Below are 26208 nucleotides of genomic sequence, written 5' to 3'. Positions count from 1 at the left end.
GACACAGCTGGGGATGGGTGACAACACCTGGGGACAGTCAGACACACCTGGGGATGGGTGACAACACCTGGGGACGGGTGAGACACAGCTGGGGACAGGTGACAACACCTGGGGACAGTGACAACACCTGGGGACAGTCAGACACACCTGGGGACAATCAGACACACCTGGAGAGGGGTGTGACAACACCTGGGGACAGGTGACAACACCTGGGGACAGGTGTGACAACACCTGGGGGTCACAGGGACCTGGAGGACCTGTACAGCCGGTACAAGGTGAGACACACCTGGGGACAGGTGTGACACAGCTGGGGACAGGTGACAACACCTGGGGACAGTGACAACACCTGGGGACAGTGACAACACCTGGGGAGGGGTGACAACACCTGGGGACAGTCAGACACACCTGGGGACAGTGACAACACCTGGGGGTCACCTGTGTGACAGGTGAGGGGGTCACAGGGACCTGGAGGACCTGTACAGCCGGTACAAGGTGAGACACACCTGGGGACAGGTGACAACAGCTGGGGAGGGGTGACACAGCTGGGGAGGGGTGTGACACCTGGGGACAGGTGACAACACTTGGGGACAGTGAGACAAACCTGGGGACAGTGACAACAGCTGGGGACAGGTGACAACACCTGGAGATGGGTGTGACACCTGGGGACAGTCAGACACACCTGGGGACAGTCAGACACACCTGGGGACAGGTGACAACACCTGGGGACAGGTGACAACAGCTGGGGATGGGTGACAACACCTGGGGACAGTCAGACACACCTGGGGACAGGTGACAACACCTGGGGACAGGTGTGACACAGCTGGGGACGGGTGACAACACCTGGGGACAGTCAGACACACCTGGGGACAGGTGACAACACCTGGGGACAGTCAGACACACCTGGGGACAGTCAGACACACCTGGGGACAGTCAGACACACCTGGGGACAGTGACAACACCTGGGGACAGTCAGACACACCTGGGGACAGTCGGACACACCTGGGGACAGTGACAACACCTGGGGGTTACCTGTGTGACAGGTGAGGGGGTCACAGGGACCTGGAGGACCTGTACAGCCGGTACAAGGTGAGACACACCTGGGGACAGGTGACAACACCTGGGGAGGGGTGTGACACCTGGGGACAGGTGACAACACCTGGGGACAGTCAGACACACCTGGGGACAGGTGAGACACCTGGGGAGGGGTGACAACACCTGGGGACAGTCAGACACACCTGGGGAGGGGTGACAACACCTGGGGACAGGTGTGACACAGCTGGGGAGGGGTGACAACACCTGGGGAGGGGTGTGACACCTGGGGACAGGTGACAACACCTGGGGGTCACCTGTGTGACAGGTGAGGGGGTCACAGGGACCTGGAGGACCTGTACAGCCGGTACAAGGTGAGACACACCTGGGGACAGGTGACAACACCTGGGGAGGGGTGACACAGCTGGGGACGGGTGTGACAACACCTGGGGACAGGTGTGACACCTGGGGAGGGGTGTGACAACACCTGGGGAGGGGTGACAACACCTGGGGACAGGTGACAACACCTGGGGACAGGTGTGACACAGCTGGGGATGGGTGACAACACCTGGGGACAGTCAGACACACCTGGGGACAGGTGACAACACCTGGGGACAGTCAGACACACCTGGGGACAGTCAGACACACCTGGGGACAGGTGTGACACCTGGGGAGGGGTGACAACACCTGGGGAGGGGTGACACAGCTGGGGACATCAGACACACCTGGGGACAGGTGACAACACCTGGGGATGGGTGACGGTACCTGGAGGTGCAGGAGGAGCACATCAGGTGTTCCTCAGATGTTCCTCAGATGTTCCTCAGATGTTCCTCAGGAGGTTCAGGTGTATCTCAGGAGGTTCAGATGTTCCTCAGATGTTCCTCAGGTGGTTCAGGTGTCTCTCAGGAGGTTCAGGTGTATCTCAGGTGTATCTCAGGAGGTTCAGGTGTGTCTCACCTGTGTCTGACCTGCAGAAGCTGCAGCAGGAGCTGGAGTTCCTGGAGGTGCAGGAGGAGCACATCAGATGTTCCTCAGATGTTCCTCAGGAGGTTCAGGTGTAGTTCAGGTGTATCTCAGGAGGTTCAGGTGTCTCTGAGGAGGTTCAGAGGTTCCTCAGATGTTCCTCAGGAGGTTCAGGTGTATCTCAGGTGGTTCAGGTGTATCTCAGGAGGTTCAGGTGTATCTCAGGTGTCTCTCAGGAGGTTCAGGTGTAGTTCAGGTGTATCTCACCTGTGTCTCACCTGTGTCTCACCTGCAGAAGCTGCAGCAGGAGCTGGAGTTCCTGGAGGTGCAGGAGGAGCACATCAGGTGTTCCTCAGATGTTCCTCAGATGTTCCTCAGGAGGTCCAGGTGTATCTCAGGAGGTTCAGGTGTATCTCAGGTGTATCTCAGGAGGTTCAGGTGTATCTCAGGAGGTTCAGGTGTATCCCAGGTGTATCTCAGGAGGTTCAGGTGTGGTTCAGGTGTGTCTCACCTGTGTCTCACCTGTGTCTCACCTGCAGAAGCTGCAGCAGGAGCTGGAGTTCCTGGAGGTGCAGGAGGAGCACATCAGGTGTTCCTCAGGTGTTCCTCAGAGGTTCCTCAGGAGGTTCAGGTGTGGTTCAGGTGTATCTCAGGTGGTTCAGGTGTTCCTCAGATGTTCCTCAGATGTTCCTCAGATGTTCCTCAGGTGGTTCAGGTGTATCTCAGGAGGTTCAGATGTTCCTCAGATGTTCCTCACGTGGTTCAGGTGTATCTCAGGAGGTTCAGGTGTATCTCAGGTGTATCTCAGGAGGTTCAGGTGTAGTTCAGGTGTGGTTCAGGTGTATCTCAGGAGGTTCAGGTGTATCTCAGGAGGTTCAGGTGTGTCTCACCTGTGTCTCACCTGCAGAAGCTGCAGCAGGAGCTGGAGTTCCTGGAGGTGCAGGAGGAGCACATCAGGTGTTCCTCAGGTGTTCCTCAGATGTTCCTCAGATGCTCCTCAGATGTTCCTCAGGTGGTTCAGGTGTATCTCAGGTGTATCTCAGGTGGTTCAGGTGTGTCTCAGGAGGTTCAGATGTTCCTCAGATGTTCCTCACGTGGTTCAGGTGTGGTTCAGGTGTATCTCAGGAGGTTCAGGTGTATCTCAGGAGGTTCAGGTGTGGTTCAGGTGTATCTCAGGAGGTTCAGGTGTGTCTCACCTGTGTCTCACCTGCAGAAGCTGCAGCAGGAGCTGGAGTTCCTGGAGGTGCAGGAGGAGTACATCAGGTGTTCCTCAGGTGTTCCTCAGAGGTTCCTCAGGAGGTTCAGGTGTGGTTCAGGTGTATCTCAGGTGGTTCAGGTGTTCCTCAGATGTTCCTCAGATGTTCCTCAGATGTTCCTCAGGTGGTTCAGGTGTATCTCAGGAGGTTCAGATGTTCCTCAGATGTTCCTCACGTGGTTCAGGTGTATCTCAGGAGGTTCAGGTGTATCTCAGGTGTATCTCAGGAGGTTCAGGTGTAGTTCAGGTGTGGTTCAGGTGTATCTCAGGAGGTTCAGGTGTATCTCAGGAGGTTCAGGTGTGTCTCACCTGTGTCTCACCTGCAGAAGCTGCAGCAGGAGCTGGAGTTCCTGGAGGTGCAGGAGGAGCACATCAGGTGTTCCTCAGATGTTCCTCAGATGTTCCTCAGATGTTCCTCAGATGTTCCTCAGGAGGTTCAGGTGTATCTCAGGAGGTTCAGATGTTCCTCAGATGTTCCTCAGGAGGTTCAGGTGTATCTCAGGTGGTTCAGGTGTATCTCAGGAGGTTCAGGTGTGTCTCACCTGTGTTTCACCTGCAGAAGCTGCAGCAGGAGCTGGAGTTCCTGGAGGTGCAGGAGGAGTACATCAAGGACGAGCAGAGGAACCTGAAGAAGGAGTTCCTGCACGCGCAGGAGGAGGTGAAGAGGATCCAGAGCATCCCCCTGGTGATCGGGCAGTTCCTGGAGGCCGTGGACCAGAACACGGCCATCGTGGGCTCCACCACAGGTGAGACACACCTGGGGACACCTGGGGACACCTGAGATACACCTGGATACACCTGAGGACACCTGGGACACACCTGGGGACACCTGGGGACACCTGGAGATACCTGGGGACATCTGGGGACACCTGAGATACACCTGGGGACACCTGGAAACACTTGGGGACACCAAAAACACAGCTGGGGACACCTGGGGACATCTGGGGACACCTGGGGACATCTGGGGACATCTGGAGACACCTGGGGACACCTGGGGACACCTGGGACAGACCTGGGGACACCTGGGGCACCTGGGGACACCTGGGGACACCTGAGGACATCTGGGGACATCTGGGAACACCTGAGGACATCTGGGACACACCTGGGGACATCTGGGGACATCTGGAGATACCTGGGGACACCTGGGGTGGGTGGGGAAGGTCCCCCTGGTGATCGGGCAGTTCCTGGAGGCCATGGACCAGAACACGGCCATCGTGGGCTCCACCACAGGTGAGACACACCTGGGGACACCTGGGGACATCTGGGGACACCTGGGGACACCAAAAACGCACCTGGGGACACCTGGAGACACCTGGGACACCTGGGGACATCTGGGAACACCTGGGACACACCTGGGGACAGCTGGGGACATTGGGGACACCTGGGGTCACCTGGACACACCTGGGGACACCTGGAGACACCTGGGGACACCTGAGGACACCTGGACACACCTGGGGACACCTGGGACACACCTGGAGACACCTGAGGACATCTGGGGACACCTGGAGACACCTGAGGACACCTGAGGACACCTGAGGACACCTGGGACACGCCTGGGGACACCTGGAGATACCTGGACACACCTGGGACACACCTGGGGACACCTGGGGACACCTGGGGCACCTGGGGACACCTGGGGACACCTGGGGACACCTGGAGACACCTGGGACCTCCTCACGGCCATTCCGGCCATGTCTGGGGCCACCTCACCTGTCCCCAGGTGTCCCCAGATGTCCCCAGGTGTCCTCAGGTGTCTCCAGGTGTCCTCAGGTGTCCCCAGCTGTCCCCCAGGTGTCCCCAGATGTCCTCAGGTGTCCCCAGATGTCCCCAGCTGTCCCCAGATGTCCCCAGATGTCCCCCAGGTGTCCCCAGATGTCCCCAGGTGTCCCCAGGTGTCCTCAGGTGTCTCCAGGTGTCCCCAGATGTCCCCAGATGTCCCCAGCTGTCCCCAGATGTCCCCCAGGTGACCCCAGGTGTCCCCAGGTGTCCCCAGCTGTCCCCAGCTGTCCCCAGATGTCCCCCAGGTGACCCCAGGTGTCCCCAGGTGACCCTTCAGGTGTATCTCAGGTGTCCCCAGATGTCCCCCAGATGTCCCCAGATGTCCCCAGGTGTCCCCAGCTGTCCCCAGGTGTCCCCAGATGTCCCCCAGATGTCCCCAGGTGACCCCCCAGATGTCCCCAGATGTCCTCAGGTGTATCTCAGGATGTCCCCAGGTGTCCCCAGATGTCCCCCAGGTGTCCCCAGCTGTCCCCAGATGTCCCCAGATGTCCCCAGCTGTCCCCAGATGTCCCCAGGTGTCCCCAGCTGTCCCCAGATGTCCCCCAGATGTCCCCAGATGTCCCCAGGTGTCCCCAGGTGTCCCCAGGTGACCCCCCAGGTGTCTCCCCGCAGGTTCCAACTACTACGTCCGCATCCTGAGCACCATCGACCGCGAGCTGCTGAAGCCCAACGCCTCGGTGGCCCTGCACAAGCACAGCAACGCCCTGGTGGACGTCCTGCCCCCCGAGGCCGACAGCAGCATCATGATGCTCACCTCAGGTGAGGACACCTGGGGACACCTGGGGACACCTGGGGACACCTGGAGATAGCTGGAGATACCTGGACTCCATAAAACGTCGATTTGGGGGAAAAAAATGGGGTTTTGGGGGTGAAAAATGGAGGTTTTGGGGTCAAAAATGGTCAACTGGGTCATCTTGAGGTTCTCAAGGTTCTCTTGGAGATACCTGGGGACACCTGGGGACACCTGGGGACACTTGGAGATACCTGGGGACACCTGGAGATACCTGGGGACACCTGGGTTCCATAAAACGTGGATTTGGGGAAAAAAAATGGAGTTTTGGGGGTTAAAAATGGAGGTTTTGGGGTCAAAAATGGTCAACTGAGGTCATCTTGAGATCATCAAGTTTCTCCTGGAGACACTTGGAGATACCAGGACTCCATAAAACGTCAATTTGGGGGAAAAAATGGGATTTTGGGGTCAAAAATGGAGGTTTTGGGGTCACCACCAAGGTCCTGGTGGACGTCCTGCCCCCCGAGGCCGACAGCAGCATCATGATGCTGACCTCAGGTGAGGACACCTGGGGACACCTGGGGACACCTGGGGACACCTGGAGATAGCTGGAGATACCAGGACTCCATAAAACGTGGATTTGGGGAAAAAAAATGGAGTTTTGGGGGTCAAAAACGGAGGTTTTGGGGTCAAAAATGGTCAACTGGGTCATCTTGAGGTTCTCAAGGTTCTCCTGGAGACACCTGGAGACACCAGGAGATACCTGGAGATACCTGGACTCCATAAAACGTGGATTTGGGTGGAAAAAATGGGGTTTTGGGGGTGAAAAATGGAGGTTTTGGGGTCATCTTGAGGTTCTCAAGGTTCTCCTGGAGACACCTGGAGACACCTGGAGACACCTGGGGACACCTGGAGATACCTGGACTCCATAAAACGTCGATTTGGGTGGAAAAAATGGAGTTTTGGGGGTTAAAAATGGAGGTTTTGGGGTCATCTTGAGGTTCTCAAGGTTCTCCTGGAGACACCTGGAGATACCTGGGGACACCTGGGGACACCTGGAGATACCTGGAGACACCTGGACTCCATAAAACGTCGATTTGGGGAAAAAAAATGGGGTTTTGGGGGTGAAAAATGGAGGTTTTGGGGTCATCTTGAGGTTCTCAAGGTTCTCCTGGGGACACTTGGAGATACCTGGGGACACCTGGGGACACCTGGAGACACCTGGGGACACCTGGAGATAGCTGGAGACACCAGGACTCCATAAAACGTCGATTTGGGTGGAAAAAATGGGGTTTTGGGGGTGAAAAATGGAGGTTTTGGGGTCATCTTGAGGTTCTTGAGGTTCTCCTGGAGATACCTGGGGACACCTGGGGACACCTGGGGACACCTGGGGACACCTGGAGATAGCTGGAGATACCTGGACTCCATAAAACGTGGATTTGGGGAAAAAAAATGGGGTTTTGGGGGTCAAAAATGGAGGTTTTGGGGTCAAAAATGGTCAACTGGGTCATCTTGAGGTTCTCAAGGTTCTCCTGGAGACACCTGGACTCCATAAAACGTCGATTTGGGGAAAAAAATGGGGTTTTGGGGGTGAAAAATGGAGGTTTTGGGGTCATCTTGAGGTTCTCAAGGTTCTCCTGGAGATACCTGGAGACACCTGGGGACACCTGGGGACACCTGGAGATACCTGGGGACACCTGGGGACACCTGGAGATACCTGGAGATACCTGGAGATAGCTGGAGATACCAGGACTCCATAAAACGTCGATTTGGGTGGAAAAAATGGGGTTTTGGGGTCAAAAATGGAGGTTTTGGGGTCAAAAATGGTCAACTGGGTCATCTTGAGATCATCAAGTTTCTCCTGGAGACACTTGGAGATACCAGGACTCCATAAAACGTCGATTTGGGGAAAAAAAATGGAGTTTTGGGGGTCAAAACTGGTCAACTGGGTCATCTTGAGGTTCTCAAGGTTCTCCTGGAGACACCTGGAGACACCTGGAGATACCTGGAGATACCTGGAGATACCTGGAGACACCTGGAGATAGCTGGAGATACCTGGACTCCATAAAACGTCGATTTGGGTGGAAAAAAACGGGGTTTTGGGGGTGAAAAATGGAGGTTTTGGGGTCAAAAATGGTCAACTGGGTCATCTTGAGGTTCTCGAGGTTCTCCTGGAGACACCTGGAGACACCTGGGGACACCTGGGGACACTTGGAGATACCTGGGGACACCAGGACTCCATAAAACGTCGATTTGGGGAAAAAAAACGGGATCTTGGGGGTGAAAAATGGAGGTTTTGGGGTCATCTTGAGGTTCTCAAGGTTCTCCTGGAGATACCTGGGGACACCTGGGGACACCTGGAGATACCTGGAGATACCTGGGGACACCTGGGGACACCTGGGGACACCTGGAGATAGCTGGAGATACCTGGACTCCATAAAACGTCGATTTGGGGAAAAAAAATGGGGTTTTGGGGGTGAAAAATGGAGGTTTTGGGGTCATCTTGAGGTTCTCAAGGTTCTCCTGGAGGTTTTGGGATCATGAAAGGTCAAGTGAAGGCATCTTGGAGAACCTGGAGATACCTGGGGACACCTGGACTCCATAAAACGTCAATTTGGGGAAAAAAAATGGGATTTTGGGGTCAAAAACTGAGGTTTTGGGATCATCTTGAGGTTCTTAAGGTTCTCCTGGGAACACCTGGGTTCCATAAAACGTCAATTTGGGTGGAAAAAATGGGATTTTGGGATCAAAAATGGAGTTTTGGGGTCATCACCGAGGTCCTGGTGGACGTCCTGCCCCCCGAGGCCGACAGCAGCATCATGATGCTGACCTCAGGTGAGGACACCTGGACACACCTGGAGACACCTGGGGACACCTGGAGATACCTGGACTCCATAAAACGTCGATTTGGGTGGAAAAAATGGGGTTTTAGGGGTGAAAAATGGAGGTTTTGGGGTCATCTTGAGGTTCTCAAGGTTCTCCTGGGGACACCTGGAGGTACCTGGGGACACCTGGGTTCCATAAAACGTCGATTTGGGGAAAAAAAATGGGATCTTGGGGGTCAAAAATGGAGGTTTTGGGGTCATCTTGAGGTTCTCGAGGTTCTCTTGGAGGTTTTGGGATCATGAAAGGTCAAGGGAAGGCATCTTGGAGAACCTGGAGATACCTGGGGACACCTGGGTTCCATAAAACGTTGATTTGGGTGGAAAAAATGGAGTTTTGGGGGTGAAAAATGGAGGTTTTGGGGTCAAAAATGGTCAACTGGGTCATCTTGAGGTTCTCAAGGTTCTCCTGGGGACACCTGGAGATACCTGGGGACACCTGGAGATAGCTGGAGATAGCTGGAGATACCTGGACTCCATAAAACGTGGATTTGGGTGGAAAAAATGGGATCTTGGGGGTGAAAAATGGAGGTTTTGGGGTCATCTTGAGGTTCTCGAGGTTCTCCTGGAGGTTTTGGGATCATGAAAGGTCAAGTGAAGGCATCTTGGAGAACCTGGAGATACCTGGAGATACCAGGACTCCATAAAACGTCGATTTGGGGAAAAAAAACGGGGTTTTGGGGGTGAAAAATGGAGGTTTTGGGGTCATCTTGAGGTTCTCAAGGTTCTCCTGGAGATACCTGGAGACACCTGGAGACACCTGGGGACACCTGGAGATAGCTGGAGATACCTGGGTTCCATAAAACGTGGATTTGGGGAAAAAAAATGGGGTTTTGGGGGTGAAAAATGGAGGTTTTGGGGTCATCTTGAGGTTCTCAAGGTTCTCCTGGAGATAGCTGGGGACACCTGGACTCCATAAAACGTTGATTTGGGTGGAAAAAATGGGGTTTTGGGGGTGAAAAATGGAGGTTTTGGGGTCAAAAATGGTCAACTGGGTCATCTTGAGGTTCTCAAGGTTCTCCTGGAGATACCTGGAGACACCTGGAGACACCTGGGTTCCATAAAACGTGGATTTGGGGAAAAAAAATGGGGTTTTGGGGTCAAAAATTGGGGTTTTGGGGTCAAAAATGGTCCACTGGGTCATGTTGAGATCATCAAGTTTCTCCTGGAGACACTTGGAGATACCAGGACTCCATAAAACGTCGATTTGGGGAAAAAAAATGGGGTTTTGGGGGTCAAAAATGGTCAACTGGGTCATCTTGAGGTTCTCAAGGTTCTCCTGGAGACACCTGGAGACACCTGGAGATACCTGGAGATACCTGGGGACACCTGGAGATAGCTGGAGATACCAGGACTCCATAAAACGTGGATTTGGGGAAAAAAAATGGGATTTTGGGGGTTAAAAATGGAGGTTTTGGGGTCATCTTGAGGTTCTCGAGGTTCTCCTGGAGATACCTGGAGATAGCTGGGGACACCTGGGGACACCTGGAGATAGCTGGGGACACCAGGGTTCCATAAAACGTCGATTTGGGGAAAAAAAATGGGGTTTTGGGGGTGAAAAATGGAGGTTTTGGGGTCAAAAATGGTCAACTGGATCATCTTGAGGTTCTCAAGGTTCTCCTGGACACACCTGGAGACACCTGGGGACACCTGGGGACACCTGGAGATAGCTGGAGATACCTGGGTTCCATAAAACGTCAATTTGGGTGGAAAAAATGGGATCTTGGGGGTGAAAAATGGAGGTTTTGGGGTCATCTTGAGGTTCTCAAGGTTCTCCTGGAGATACCTGGGGACACCTGGGGACACCTGGGGACACCTGGGGACACCTGGGGACACCTGGAGATACCTGGAGACACCTGGAGATACCTGGAGATACCAGGACTCCATAAAACGTGGATTTGGGGAAAAAAAATGGGATTTTGGGGGTGAAAAATGGAGGTTTTGGGGTCATCTTGAGGTTCTCAAGGTTCTCCTGGGGACACCTGGGGACACCTGGGGACACCTGGGGACACCTGGAGATACCTGGGGACACCTGGAGATACCTGGGGACACCTGGACTCCATAAAACGTCGATTTGGGGAAAAAAAATGGGGTTTTGGGGGTGAAAAATGGAGGTTTTGGGGTCAAAAATGGTCAACTGGGTCATCTTGAGGTTCTCAAGGTTCTCCTGGAGACACCTGGAGATAGCTGGAGATACCTGGACTCCATAAAACGTCGGTTTGGGGAAAAAAAATGGAGTTTTGGGGGTGAAAAATGGAGGTTTTGGGGTCATCTTGAGGTTCTCAAGGTTCTCCTGGAGATACCTGGGGACACCTGGGGACACCTGGAGACACCTGGGGACACCTGGGGACACCTGGAGATAGCTGGGGACACCTGGGTTCCATAAAACGTCGATTTGGGTGGAAAAAATGGGATTTTGGGGTCAAAAATGGAGGTTTTGGGGTCATATTGAGGTTCTCAAGGTTCTCCTGGAGACACCTGGAGACACCTGGGGACACCTGGAGATAGCTGGAGATAGCTGGAGATACCAGGACTCCATAAAACGTGAATTTGGGTGGAAAAAATGGGATCTTGGGGGTCAAAAATGGAGGTTTTGGGGTGAAAAATGGTCAACTGGGTCATCTTGAGGTTCTCAAGGTTCTCCTGGAGACACCTGGACTCCATAAAACGTCGATTTGGGGAAAAAAAATGGGGTTTTGGGGGTGAAAAATGGAGGTTTTGGGGTCATCTTGAGGTTCTCGAGGTTCTCCTGGAGGTTTTGGGATCATGAAAGGTCAAGTGAAGTCATCTTGGAGAACCTGGAGATACCTGGGGACACCTGGACTCCATAAAACGTCGATTTGGGGAAAAAAATGGGGTTTTGGGGGTCAAAAATGGAGGTTTTGGGGTCAAAAATGGTCAACTGAGGTCATCTTGAGATCTTCAGGTCCCAATTTGGTCCCAGTCCATCCCAGTCCATCCCAGTCCATCCCAGTCCATCCCAGTTGACCTCTTTGACCTTCTCCAGACCAGAAGCCACCCATGGTGGTCACTCCTGGTCACTCCTGGTCACTTTGTGGTGGCTCCACTTGACCTTGTAGAAGATCCAGGTTGTCCCAGTTTGGTCCCAGTTTGGTCCCAGTCCATCCCAGTCCATCCCAGTCCATCCCAGTCCATCCCAGTTGACCCTTGGACCTTCTCCAGACCAGAAGCCACCCATGGTGGTCATTCTTGGTCACTCCTGGTCACTCTTTGGTGGCTCCAGGTGACCTTGTAGAAGATCCAGGTTGTCCCAGTTGGTCCCAGTTTGGTCCCAGTTGGTCCCAGTCCATCCCAGTCCATCCCAGTCCATCCCAGTCCATCCCAGTCCATCCCAGTCCATCCCAGTTGACCTCTTGGACCTTCTCCAGACCAGAAGCCACCCATGGTGGTCACTCCTGGTCACTCTTGGTCACTTTGTGGTGGCTCCAGGTGACCTTGTAGAAGATCCAGGTTGTCCCAGTTTGTCCCAGTTGGTCCCAGTCCATCCCAGTCCATCCCAGTCCATCCCAGTTGACCTCTTTGACCTTCTCCAGACCAGAAGCCACCCATGGTGGTCACTCCTGGTCACTCTTGGTCACTCTTTGGTGGCTTCAGTTGACCTTGTAGAAGATCCAGGTTGTCCCAGTTGGTCCCAGTTTGGTCCCAGTCCATCCCAGTTCATCCCAGTCCATCCCAGTCCATCCCAGTCCATCCCAGTTGACCCTTGGACCTTCTCCAGACCAGAAGCCACCCATGGTGGTCACTCGTGGTCACTCCTGGTCACTCCTGGTCACTCTTTGGTGGCTCCAGTTGACCTTGCAGACGATCCAGGTTGTCCCAGTTTGTCCCAGTTTGGTCCCAGTTTGGTCCCAGTTTGGTCCCAGTTTGGTCCCAGTCCATCCCAGTCCATCCCAGTCCATCCCAGTTGACCTCTTGGACCTTCTCCAGACCAGAAGCCACCCATGGTGGTCACTCCTGGTCACTCTTGGTCACTTTGTGGTGGCTCCACTTGACCTTGTAGAAGATCCAGGTTGTCCCAGTTTGGTCCCAGTTTGGTCCCAGTTTGGTCCCAGTCCATCCCAGTCCATCCCAGTCCATCCCAGTCCATCCCAGTCCATCCCAGTTGACCTCTTGGACCTTCTCCAGACCAGAAGCCACCCATGGTGGTCACTCTTGGTCACTTTGTGGTGGCTCCAGTTGACCTTGCAGAAGATCCAGGTTGTCCCAGTTTGGTCCCAGTTGCTCCCAGTTCATCCCAGTCCATCCCAGTCCATCCCAGTCCATCCCAGTCCATCCCAGTCCCTCCCAGTCCATCCCAGTCCATCCCAGTTGACCTCTTGGACCTTCTCCAGACCAGAAGCCACCCATGGTGGTCACTCCTGGTCACTCCTGGTCACTCTTGGTCACTTTGTGGTGGCTTCAGTTGACCTTGTAGAAGATCCAGGTTGTCCCAGTTGGTCCCAGTTTGGTCCCAGTTTGGTCCCAGTCCATCCCAGTCCATCCCAGTCCATCCCAGTCCATCCCAGTCCATCCCAGTCCATCCCAGTTGACCTCTTGGACCTTCTCCAGACCAGAAGCCGGACGTTGTCTACGCGGACATCGGTGGCATGGACATCCAGAAGCAGGAGGTCCGCGAGGCCGTGGAGCTGCCCCTCACCCACTTCGAGCTCTACAAGCAGGTGAGACCTTCTGGGGACCTCCTGGTGGCCTTGGGGACCTCCTGGGGACCTCCTGGGGACCTCCTGGGGACCTCCTGGTGGCCTTGGGGACCTCCTGGGGACCTCCTGGGGACCTCCTGGAGACCTCATGGTGGCTTTGGGGACCTCCTGGGGACCTCCTGGAGACCTCCTGGTGGCCTTGGGGACCTCCTGGGGACCTCCTGGGGACCTCCTGGTGGCCTTGGGGACCTCCTGGTGGCCTTGGGGACCTCCTGGGGACCTCCTGGGGACCTCCTGGTGGCCTTGGGGACCTCCTGGTGGCCTTGGGGACCTCCTGGGGACCTCCTGGGGACCTCCTGGTGGCCTTGGGGACCTCCTGGTGGCCTTGGGGACCTCCTGGGGACCTTCTGGAGACCTCCTGGTGGCCTTGGGGACCTCCTGGGGACCTCCTGGTGACCTCCTGGTGGCCTTGGGGACCTCCTGGGGACCTCCTGGGGACCTCCTGGGGACCTCCTGGGGACCTCCTGGTGGCCTTGGGGACCTCCTGGGGACCTCCTGGTGGCCTTGGGGACCTCCTGGAGACCTCCTGGGGACCTCCTGGTGGCCTTGGGGACCTCCTGGTGGCCTTGGGGACCTCCTGGGGACCTCCTGGTGGCCTTGGGGACCTCCTGGGGACCTCCTGGTGGCCTTGGGGACCTTCTGGGGACCTTCTGGAGACCTCCTGGTGGCCTTGGGGACCTCCTGGGGACCTTCTGGTGGCCTTGGGGACCTCCTGGGGACCTCCTGGTGGCCTTGGGGACCTCCTGGAGACCTCCTGGGGACCTCCTGGTGGCCTTGGGGACCTCCTGGAGACCTCCTGGGGACCTCCTGGGGACCTCTTGGGGACCTTCTGGTGGCCTTGGGGACCTCCTGGAGACCTCCTGGGGACCTCCTGGGGACCTCTTGGGGACCTCCTGGTGGCCTTGGGGACCTTCTGGTGGCCTTGGGGACCTCCTGGGGACCTCCTGGTGGCCTTGGGGACCTCCTGGTGGCCTTGGGGACCTCCTGGGGACCTTCTGGAGACCTCCTGGTGGCCTTGGGGACCTCCTGGAGACCTCCAGGTGACCTCACCTGGTTTTGGGTGGGGTTTGGGCTTGAGGAACCTTCTGGAGAACCTCAAGGTGAGGTCTGGAGACACCTGGGTGGGGTTTGAGGACTCCAGGTGACCTCCAGGTGACCTTGGGGACCTCCAGGCGACCTTGGGGACCTCCAGGCGACCTTGGGGACCTCCAGGTGACCTCACCTGGTTTTGGGTGGGATTTGGGCTTGAGGAACCTTCTGGAGAACCTGAAGGTGACACCTGGGTGGGGTTTGGGCTTGAGGAACCTTCTGGAGAACCTCAAGACGAGGTCTGGAGACACCTGGGTGGGGTTTGAGGAGTCCAGGTGACCTTGGGGACCTCCAGGTGGCCTTGGGGACCTCCAGGTGACCTTGGGGACCTCCAGGTGACCTCCAGGTGACCTTGGGGACCTCCAGGTGACCTCCAGGTGACCTTGGGGACCTCCAGGTGACCTTGGGGACCTCCAGGTGACCTCCAGGCGACCTTGGGGACCTCCAGGTGGCCTTGGGGACCTCCAGGTGACCTGAGCTGTGTCTTCTCCTGCCCAGATCGGCATTGACCCACCACGAGGTGTCCTCATGTACGGCCCCCCCGGCTGCGGCAAGACCATGCTGGCCAAGGCGGTGGCCCACCACACCACAGGTGAGGTCCTGAGGACATCTGGGGGGGGTTTGGGGACACCTGGGGACACCTGGGGACATCTGGGTGGGGTTTGAGGACATCTGGGTGGGGTTTGGAGACACCTGGGGACACCTGGGGACATCTGGGTGGGGTTTGAGGACATCTGGGTGGGGTTTGGAGACATCTGGGGACACCTGGGGACATCTGGGGACATCTGGGTGGGGTTTGAGGACATCTGGGTGGGGTTTGAGGACACCTGGGGACATCTGGGTGGGGTTTGGAGACACCTGGGGACACCTGGGGACACCTGGGGACATCTGGGTGGGGTTTGAGGACATCTGGGTGGGGTTTGGGGACACCTGGGGACACCTGGGGGGGGTTTGGGGACACTTGGGTGGGGTTTGGAGACACCTGGGGACACCTGGGGGGGGTTTGGGGACACTTGGGTGGGGTTTGGAGACATCTGGGTGGGGTTTGGAGACACCTGGGTGGGCTTTGGAGACATCTGGGTGGGGTTTGAGGACATCTGGGGACATCTGGGGACATCTGGGGACACCTGGGTGGGGTTTGGGGACACCTGGAGACACCTGGGGACATCTGGGGGGGGTTTGGGGACACCTGGGGACACCTGAGGACATCTGGAGACATCTGGGTGGGGTTTGAGGACATCTGGGTGGGGTTTGAGGACACCTGGGGACATCTGGGTGGGGTTTGGAGACACCTGGGGACATCTGGGTGGGGTTTGGGGACATCTGGGGGGGGTTTGGGGACACCTGGGGACATCTGGGTGGGGTTTGGAGACATCTGGGTGGGGTTTGAGGACATCTGGGTGGGGTTTGGAGACATCTGGGTGGGGTTTGAGGACACCTGGGGACATCTGGAGACATCTGGGTGGGGTTTGGAGACCTCTGGGTGGGGTTTGAGGACACCTGGGGACACCTGGGTGGGGTTTGAGGACACCTGGGGACATCTGGGTGGGGTTTGAGGACACCTGGGGACATTTGGGTGGGGTTTGAGGACATCTGGGTGGGGTTTGGAGACACCTGAGGACATCTGGGTGGGGTTTGAGGACATCTGGGGGGGGTTTGGGGACACCTGGGGACATCTGGGTGGGGTTTGGAGACATCTGGGTGGGGTTTGAGGACACCTGGGGACATCTGGGTGGGGTTTGGGGACACCTGAGGACATCTGGGTGGGGTTTGAGGACATCTGGGTGGGGTTTGGAGACATCTGGGTGGGGTTTGGGGACACCTGGGGACATCTGGGTGGGGTTTGAGGACACCTGGGGACATCTGGGTGGGGTTTGGGGACATCTGGGGACACCTGGGGACAGCTGGGTGGGGTTTGGAGACATCTGGGTGGGGTTTGGAGACATCTGGGTGGGGTTTGGAGATATCTGGGAACATCTGGGTGGGCTTTGGGGACACCTGGGGACATCTGAGGACATCTAGAGACATCTGGGTGGGGTTTGGGGACATCTGGGTGGGGTTTGGGGACATCTGGGTGGGGTTTGGGGACATCTGGGTGGGTTCCTGGTGGTCTCCATGAGGTCTTGAGGTGGATTTTGGGGTTCTTGGTGGTCTCCATGAAGTTCTGGGGTGGGTTTTGGGTTCCTGGTGGTCTCCATGAGGTCTTGAGGTGGGTTTTGGGTTCCTGGTGGTCTCCATGAAGTTCTGGGGTGGATTTTGTGTTCCTGGTGGTCTCCATGGACCTCAACTTGGATTTTTGAGGTTTCTGGAGATGTTTTGGGGTTCCTGGTGGTCTCCATGGGTTCTAATTTGGTTCCTGGTGGTCTCCATGAGGTTTTGTGGTGGATTTTGGGTTCCTGGTGGTCTCCATGAGGTTCTGGGGTGGGTTTTGGGTTCCTGGTGGTCTCCATGAGGTTCTTGAGGTGGATTTTGTGTTCCTGGTGGTCTCCATGGACCTCAACTTGGATTTTTGAGGTTTCTGGAGATGTTTTGGGGTTCCTGGTGGTCTCCATGGGTTCTAATTTGGTTCCTGGTGGTCTCCATGAGGTTTTGTGGTGGATTTTGGGTTCCTGGTGGTCTCCATGAGGTTCTGGGGTTGGTTTTGGGTTCCTGGTGGTCTCCATGAGGTTTTGTGGTGGATTTTGGGTTCCTGGTGGTCTCCATGAGGTTCTGGGGTTGGTTTTGGGTTCCTGGTGGTCTCCATGAGGTCTTGAGGTGGATTTTTGGGATTCCTGGTGGTCTCCATGGGTTCCAATTGGGTTCCTGGTGGTCTCCATGAAGTTCTGGGGTTGGTTCTGGGTTCTTGGTGGCCTCCATGAAGGTTTGAAGTTGGTTTTGGGTTCCTTCTGCTCTCCACGGATCCCAACCGAGATCTTCAGAACTCCTGGACCTCTTTTAACTCCTCAACCTTCTCCACCAACCCCTGGTGGACCTCCCACCTTCTCAGGGGTGGATTTTGGAGGTCCCAACCTCCAACTTTGGACGTTTTTTTTGGTGTCTTCTCCTGCAGCCGCCTTCATCCGCGTGGTGGGCTCGGAGTTCGTGCAGAAGTACCTGGGCGAGGGACCACGGATGGTCCGCGACGTCTTTCGCCTGGCCAAGGAGAACGCGCCCGCCATCATCTTCATCGACGAGATCGACGCCATCGCCACCAAGCGCTTCGACGCCCAGACCGGGGGTGAGGTCCTGGGGTGGGGTCAGGAGGTCCTGGGTGGGGTCAGGAGGTCCTGGGGTGGGGTCAGGAGGTCCTGGGTGGGGTCAGGAGGTCCTGGGTGGGGTCAGGAGGTCCTGGGGTGGGGTCAGGAGGTCCTGGGTGGGGTCAGGAGGTCCTGGGTGGGGTCAGGAGGTCCTGGGTGGGATTGGGGCTTGAGGAACCTTCTGGAGAACTTCAAGGTGACACCTGGGTGGGGTTTGGGCTTGAGGAACCTTCTGGAGAACCTCAAAGAGACACTTGGATGGGGTTTGGGTGGGATTGGGGCTTGAGGAACCTTCTGGAGAACCTCAAGGAGATGCCTGGGTGGGGTTTGGGAGGTCCTGGGTGGGGTCAGGAGGTCCTGGGTGGGGTTTGAGAGGTCCTGGGTGGGATTGGGGCTTGAGGAACCTTCTGGAGAACCTCAAGGAGACACCTGGGTGGGGTTTGGGAGGTTCTGGGTGGGGTCAGGAGGTCCTGGGGTGGGGTTTGGGCTTGAGGAACCTTCTGGAGAACCTCAAGGTGACACCTGGATGGGGTTTGGGTGGGATTGGGGCTTGAGGAACCTTCTGGAGAACCTCAAGGTGAAGTCTGGAGATGCCTGGGTGGAGTTTAGGAGGTTCTGGGTGGGGTTTGGTCTTGAGGAACCTTCTGGAGAACCTCAAGGTGACACCTGGGTGGGGTTTGAGAGGTCCTGGGTGGGATTTGGGAGGTCCTGGGTGGGGTCAGGAGGTCCTGGGTGGGGGCAGGAGGTCCTGGGTGGGATTGGGGCTTGAGGAACCTTCTGGAGAACTTCAAGGTGAAGTCTGGAGACTCCTGGGTGGGGTCAGGAGGTCCTGGGGTGGGATTGGGGCTTGAGGAACCTTCTGGAGAACTTCAAGGTGACACCTGGGTGGGGTTTGGGTTTGAGGAACCTTCTGGAGAACCTCAAAGAGACACTTGGATGGGGTTTGGGTGGGATTGGGGCTTGAGGAACCTTCTGGAGAACTTCAAGGTGAGGTCTGGAGATGCCTGGGTGGGGTTTGGGAGGTCCTGGGTGGGGTCAGGAGGTCCTGGGTGGGGTTTGAGAGGTCCTGGGTGGGATTGGGGCTTGAGGAACCTTCTGGAGAACCTCAAGGTGACATCTGGGTGGGGTTTGGGTGGTCCTGGGTGGGGTCGGGAGGTCCTGGGTGGGGTTTGGGAGGTCCTGGGTGGGGTCAGGAGGTCCTGGGTGGGGTTTGGGCTTGAGGAACCTTCTGGAGAACCTCAAGGTCTCACCTGGGTGGGGTTTGGAGAGGTCTCCAGAATCCAGAGGTCCCAAAATCCCCCTTTTTGTCCCCAAGCCGACCGCGAGGTCCAGAGGATTCTCCTGGAGCTCCTCAACCAGATGGACGGCTTCGACCAGAACGTCAACGTCAAGGTGAGACCAGGTGTCCCCAGGTGTGTCCAGGTGTCCCTCAGGTGTCCCCAGGTGTCCCTCAGGTGTCCCCAGGTGTCCCTCAGGTCTCCTCAGATGTTCCCCAGATGTTCTCCAGGTGTCCCCAGGTGTGTCCCAGATGTCCCCAGATGTCCTCAGATGTTCTCCAGGTGTCCCTTAGGTGTCCCCAGGTGTCCCCAGGTGTGTCCAGGTGTCCCCAGGTGTCCCCAGGTGTCCTCAGATGTTCCCCAGGTGTTCCTCAGGTGTCTTCAGATGTTCCCCAGGTGTGTCCAGGTGTCCCCAGGTGTGTCCAGGTGTGTCCAGGTGTGTCCAGGTGTCCTCAGGTGTGTCCAGATGTCCCCAGATGTCCTCAGATGTTCCCCAGATGTTCCTCAGGTGTCTTCAGATGTTCCCAGGTGTCCCCAGGTGTCCCCAGGTGTGTCCCAGGTGTCCCCAGGTGTCCCCCAGGTGTCCCCAGGTGTCCCCAGGTGTCCCCAAAGTGTCCCCCAGGTGTCCTTAGATGTTCTCAGATGTTCTCCAGATGTCCCTCAGGTGTTCTCAGATGTTCTCCAGGTGTCCCCAAGTGTCCCCAGGTGTCCCCAGGTGTGTCCCAGGTGTCCCCAGGTGTCCTCAGATGTTCTCCAGGTGTGTCCAGGTGTGTCCAGGTGTCCCCAGGTGTGTCCAGGTGTCCCCAGGTGTCCCCAGGTGTCCCCAGGTGTCCCTAGATGTCCTCAGATGTTCTCCAGATGTTCCTCAGGTGTCTTCAGATGTTCTCAGGTGTCCCTCAGGTGTCCCCAGGTGTGTCCAGGTGTCCCCAGGTGTCTTCAGCTGTCCCCAGGTGTCCCCAGGTGTGTCCCAGGTGTCTCCAGATGTCCTCAGGTGTCCCCCAGGTGTTCCTCAGGTGTCTTCAGATGTTCCCCAGGTGTGTCCAGGTGTCCCCAAGTGTCCCCAGGTGTGTCCAGGTGTCCCCAGATGTTCTCAGATGTTCTCCAGATGTCCCTCAGGTGTTCTCAGGTGTTCTCCAGGTGTCCCCAAGTGTCCCCAGGTGTCCCCAGGTGTGTCCCAGGTGTCCCCAGGTGTGTCCAGGTGTGTCCAGGTGTCCCCCAGGTGTCCCCAGATGTCCTCAGATGTTCCCCAGATGTTCCTCAGGTGTCCCCAGGTGTGTCCCAGGTGTCTCCAGATGTCCCCAGCTGTCCTCAGGTGTCCCCCAGGTGTCCTCAGATGTCCTCAGATGTTCCCCAGGTGTCCCTCAGGTGTCCTCAGATGTTTTCCAGGTGTCCCCAGGTGTCCCCAGGTGTGTCCAGGTGTTCCCAGATGTCCTCAGATGTTCCCCAGGTGTCCCTCAGGTGTCCTCAGATGTTCTCCAGGTGCCCCCAGGTGTGTCCAGGTGTCCTCAGGTGTCTTCAGATGTTCCCCAGGTGTGTCCAGGTGTGTCCCAGGTGTCCCCAGATGTTCCCCAGGTGTGTCCAGGTGTGTCCAGGTGTCCCCAGATGTTCTCCAGGTATCCCTCAGGTGTCTTCAGATGTTCCCCAGGTGTCCCCAGGTCTCCTCAGATGTCCCCAGGTGTCCCCAAGTGTGTCCCAGGTGTCTCCAGATGTCCCCAGGTGTCCTCAGGTGTCCCCAGGTGTGTCCAGGTGTCCTCAGGTGTCCCGCAGGTGTCCTTAGATGTCCTCAGATGTTCTCCAGATGTTCCTCAGGTGTCTTCAGATGTTCCCCAGGTGTCCCCAGGTGTCCCCAAGTGTCCCCAGGTGTCCCCAGGTGTCCCCAGGTGTGTCCAGGTGTGTCCAGGTGTCCCCAGATGTCTTCAGATGTTCCCCAGGTGTCCCCAGGTGTCCCTCAGGTCTCCTCAGATGTCCCCAGGTGTTCCCAGATGTCCTCAGATGTTCCCCAGATGTTCTCCAGGTGTCCCCAGGTGTGTCCAGGTGTGTCCAGGTGTGTCCAGGTGTCCCCAGGTGTCCCCAGGTGTCCTCAGGTGTCCCCAGGTGTCCCCAGGTGTCCCCAGGTGTCCTCAGGTGTCCCCAGGTGTCCCCAGGTGACCTCGGCCACCAATCCTGGCCACACCTGGATGAGGAATTTTGGGGTTCTCCTGGTCCTGGAGGCATCTCAGGTGGTTCCAGGTGGTTCCAGGTGGTCCCAGATTCTTCTCACCTGTCCCCAGGAGATCCTGGCCACCACCTGGGCACACCTGGATGAGGAATTTTGGGGTTTTTATGGATCTGGGTGGGTTTTGGAGGTCCCAGGTGGATCTCAGATGGTTCCTGGTGGATCTCAGATGGTTCCAGGTGGATCTCAGATGGTTCCTGGTGTGTCCCTGACCTGTCCCACCTGTGCCCAGGTGATCCTGGACACACCTGGATGAGGAATTTTGGGTTTTTATGGATCTGGGTGGGGTTTGGAGGTCCCAGGTGGTTCTCAGATGGTTCCAGGTGGGTCTCAGATGGTCCCAGGTGGGTCTGAGACGGTTCCTGGTGTGTTTCTGACCCCTCTCACCTGTCCCCAGGAGATCCTGGACACACCTGGATGAGGAATTCTGGGGTTTTTATGGATCTGGGTGGATTTTGGTTGGATTTTGGGTGGCTTTTGAGGATCTCAGGTGGATCTCAGATGGTTCCTGGTGTGTTCCTGACCTGTCCCACCTGTCTCCAGGAGATCCTGGCCACCACCTGGACACACCTGGACACACCTGGATGAGGAATTTTGGGGTTTTGATGGATCTGGGTGGGTTTTGGGTGGCTTTTGGAGGTCCCAGGTGGTCCCTGGTGGATCTCAGATGGTTCCTGGTGGATCTCAGATGGTTCCTGGTGTGCTCCTGACCTGTTCCACCTGTCCCCAGGAGATCCTGGACACACCTGGACACACCTGGATGAGGAATTTTGGGGTTTTTATGGATTTTTATGGATCTGGGTGGGTTTTGGAGGTCCCTGGTGGGTCTCACATAGTCCCAGGTGGATCTCAGATGGTTCCAGGTGGGTCTCAGATGGTTCCAGGTGGATCTCAGATGGTTCCAGGTGCTCAGGGTGTTCCTGAACACACCTGGATGAGGAATTTTGGGGTTTTTATGGATTTTTATGGATCTGGGTGGCTTTTGGTTGGATTTTGGGTGGCTTTTGGAGATCCCAGGTGTGTCCCTGACCTGTCCCACCTGTCCCCAGGTGATCATGGCCACCAACCGCGCGGACACGCTGGACCCGGCGCTGCTGCGGCCGGGCCGGCTGGACCGGAAGATCGAGTTCCCGCTGCCCGACCGGCGCCAGAAGCGCCTCATCTTCTCCACCATCACCGGCAAGATGAACCTGTCCGAGGAGGTGGACCTGGAGGATTGTATCCCTCACCTGGGGACACCTGGGGGGGGCTGGGGACACCTGGGGACATCTGGGGACACCTGGGGACACCTGGGGACACCTGGGGACACCTGGGGGGGCTTGGGGACACCTGGGAACATCTGGAGACACCTGGGGACACCTGGGGACATCTGGGGACATCTGGGGACACCTGGGGACACCTGGGGACACCTGGGGGGGCTTGGGGACACCTGGGGACATCTGGAGACACTTGGGGACACCTGGGGATATCTGGGGACATCTGGGGACATCTGGAGGGTGGTGGGACACCTGGGGACATCTGGGGATACCTGGGGACACACCTGGGGACACCTGGAGACACCTGGGGACATCTGGGGGGGCTTGGGGACACCTGGGGACATCTGGAGACATCTGGGGACACCTGGGGACACCTGGAGGGGCTGGGGACACCTGGGGACATCTGGAGACACCTGGGGACATCTGGGGACACCTGGAGAGTGGTGGGACACATCTGGGGGCACCTGGGGACACCTGGGGACATCTGGGGGGGCTTGGGACACCTGGGGACACCTGGGGACACCCTGGGGACATCTGGGGACACCCAAAATACACCTGGGGACACCTGGGGGGGCTTGGGGACACCTGGGGACACCTGGGGACAGCTGGAGGGTGGTGGGACACACCTGGGGGCACCTCGACACACCTGGGGACATTTGGAGACATCTGGGGACACCTGGGGACACCTGGGGACAGCTGGGGACACCTGGGGACATCTGGACACACCTGGGGACACCCCTGGACACACCTGGGGACACCTGTGGAGGTTCCTTGACCCCGTTCCAGATGTGGCGAGGCCGGACAAGATCTCAGGAGCCGACATCAACTCCATCTGCCAGGAGGTGAGGGGACACCTGGGGACACCTGGGGACACCTGGGGACACCCTGGGGACACCCTGGGGCCACCTGGAGATACCTGGGGACAGCTGGGGACACCTGGGGACACCTTGGGGACACCCTGGGGACACCCTGGGGACACCCTGAGGACACCTGGAACACACCTGGGGACACCTGGGGATACCTGGGGACACCTGGGGACAGCTGGAGACACCTGGGGGGGTTGGGGACACACCTGGGGACAACTGGAGAACACCTGGGAACACCTGGAACCCAGTCTAGAACCCAGTCCAGAACAGTCTGGAACTCAACCTAGAACCCAGTCTAGAACCCAGTCTAGAACCCAGTCTAGAACCCAGTCTAGAACCCAGTCTAGAACAGTCTAGAACCCAGTCTAGAACCCAGTCTAGAACAGTCTAGAACCTGCTCTAGAACCCGATCTAGAACAGTCTAGAACCCAGTCTAGAACCTGCTCTAGAACCCAATCTAGAACCCAGTCTAGAACCCAGTCTAGAACCCAGTCTAGAACCCAGTCTAGAACCCAGTCTAGAACAGTCTAGAACCCGATCTAGAACCCGATCTAGAACCCGATCTAGAACAGTCTAGAACCCAGTCTAGAACGATCTAGAACACTCTAGAACCCAATCTAGAACCCAGTCTAGAACGTTCTAGAACCCGATCTAGAACAGTCTAGAACCCAGTCTAGAACATTCTAGAACCCAATCTAGAACACTCTAGAACCCAATCTAGAACGCAGTCTAGAACGTTCTAGAACCCGATCTAGAACCTGATCTAGAACAGTCTAGAACCCGGTCTAGAACCCGGTCTAGAACAGTCTAGAACCCGGTCTAGAACCCAGTTTAGAACCCGATCTAGAACCCGATCTAGAACGTTCTAGAACCCAGTCTAGAACCCAGTCTAGAACCCAATCTAGAACGTTCTAGAACCCAGTCTAGAACCCGGTCTAGAACAGTCTAGAACACAGTCTAGAACCCAGTCTAGAACAGTCTAGAACCCGATCTAGAACCCGATCTAGAACAGTCTAGAACCCAGTCTAGAACGTTCTAGAACCCAGTCTAGAACCCGATCTAGAACCCGATCTAGAACAGTCTAGAACCTAGTCTAGAACGTTCTAGAACCCAGTCTAGAACCCAGTCTAGAACAGTCTAGAACCCAGTCTAGAACCCAGTCTAGAACAGTCTAGAACCCAGTCTAGAACCCAGTCTAGAACCCAGTCTAGAACAGTCTAGAACCCAGTCTAGAACCCGATCTAGGACCCGATCTAGAACAGTCTAGAACCCAGACTAGAACATTCTAGAACCCAATCTAGAACACTCTAGAACCCAGTCTAGAACGTTCTAGAACCCGATCTAGAACCTGATCTAGAACAGTCTAGAACCCGGTCTAGAACCCGGTCTAGAACAGTCTAGAACCCGGTCTAGAACCCAGTTTAGAACCCGATCTAGAACCCGATCTAGAACGTTCTAGAACCCAGTCTAGAACCCAGTCTAGAACCCAATCTAGAACGTTCTAGAACCCAGTCTAGAACCCAGTCTAGAACGTTCTAGAACACTCTAGAACCCAATCTAGAACCCAATCTAGAACGTTCTAGAACCAGTCTAGAACCTGCTCTAGAACGTTCTAGAACCCAGCCTAGAATGTTCTGGAACGTGACCTAGAACCGGTCTAGAACCTGCTCTAGACCCTGATCTAGAACCGGTTCTAGAACATACCTGGGACACACCTGGCGACACCTGGGGGCACTTTGGGGACAGCTGGGGAACATCTGGAACACACCTGGGGACACCTGGAACACACCTGGGGACACCTGGAGACACCTGGGGACACCTGGGGACACCTGGAACACACCTGGGGACACTTGGGGACACCTGGGGACACTTGGGGACACCTGGAACACACCTGGGGACACACCTGGGACAGGCGCACACCTGGCTGTAGGTGACACATGTGACACAGAAGATGGCACAGGTGACACAGGAGGTGACACAGGAGGTGACAGAGGTGTGGCTGTAGGTGACACAGGTGACACAGGAGGTGACACAGGTGTCCCCAGGTGTCCCCAGGTGACACAGGTGACATTTCAGGGTGGCATGCTGGCCGTCAGGGAGAACAGGTACATGGTGCTGGCACAGGGGGTGACACAGGGGGTGACACAGGTGACCCTGGGGATGGCTGTAGGTGACACAGGTGACACAGGAGGTGTCCCCAGGTGTCCCCAGGTGACACAGGTGACATTTCAGGGTGGCATGCTGGCCGTCAGGGAGAACAGGTACATCGTGCTGGCACAGGGGGTGACACAGGGGGTGACACAGGTGACACAGGAGGTGTCACAGGTGACACAGGTGACACAGGGGTGGCTGTAGGTGACACAGGTGACACAGGGGGTGACACAGGTGACACAGGTGACCCTGGGGATGGCTGTAGGTGACCCTGGGGGTGACACAGGTGACACAGGTGTCCACAGGAGGTGACACAGGTGACATTGCAGGGTGGCATGCTGGCCGTCAGGGAGAACAGGTACATGGTGCTGGCACAGGGGGTGACACAGGGGTGGCTGTAGGTGACACAGGGGTGACACAGGTGACCCTGGGGATGGCTGTAGGTGACACAGGAGGTGACACAGGGGTGTCCCAGGTGTCCCCAGGTGACACAGGTGACATTTCAGGGTGGCATGCTGGCCGTCAGGGAGAGCAGGTACATCGTGCTGGCACAGGGGGTGACACAGGGGGTGACACAGGTGACACAGGAGGTGTCACAGGTGACACAGGTGACCCTGGGGATGGCTGGAGGTGTCCCAGGTGACACAGGAGGTGTCCCAGGTGTCCCCAGGTGACCCCAGGTGACACAGGTGACATTGCAGGGTGGCATGCTGGCCGTCAGGGTGAACAGGTACATGGTGCTGGCACAGGGGGTGACACAGG

The 26208-nt window shown here is 56.8% G+C and overlaps 1 protein-coding gene and 1 long non-coding RNA gene across 2 annotated transcripts in view; one reads left to right on the top strand and one right to left on the bottom strand.

The window, feature by feature from the left end:
• Positions 1–26208, top strand: part of PSMC4 (proteasome 26S subunit, ATPase 4) — a 32260-nt gene that overhangs the window by 3971 nt on the left and 2081 nt on the right. The window contains exons 3-10 of the mRNA XM_058860068.1: positions 3807–3993; positions 5639–5785; positions 13208–13317; positions 14944–15037; positions 17495–17662; positions 18997–19073; positions 22223–22391; positions 23216–23271. Of these exons, the coding sequence (XP_058716051.1) occupies positions 3807–3993; positions 5639–5785; positions 13208–13317; positions 14944–15037; positions 17495–17662; positions 18997–19073; positions 22223–22391; positions 23216–23271 (1008 nt within the window). The remainder of the gene's footprint in view (positions 1–3806; positions 3994–5638; positions 5786–13207; positions 13318–14943; positions 15038–17494; positions 17663–18996; positions 19074–22222; positions 22392–23215; positions 23272–26208) is intronic.
• LOC131590187 (uncharacterized) lies at positions 21114–22127 on the bottom strand. Its single transcript, XR_009280011.1, has 3 exons — positions 22104–22127; positions 21707–21919; positions 21114–21218 (listed from the first exon to the last, which is right to left on the bottom strand). It is a non-coding gene; the product is annotated as an uncharacterized LOC131590187 (long non-coding RNA).

This window comes from Poecile atricapillus, chromosome 32 (genome assembly GCF_030490865.1).
Source record: "Poecile atricapillus isolate bPoeAtr1 chromosome 32, bPoeAtr1.hap1, whole genome shotgun sequence".
Taxonomy (NCBI): domain Eukaryota; kingdom Metazoa; phylum Chordata; class Aves; order Passeriformes; family Paridae; genus Poecile; species Poecile atricapillus.
This window is presented reverse-complemented; position numbering and strand designations above follow the sequence as displayed.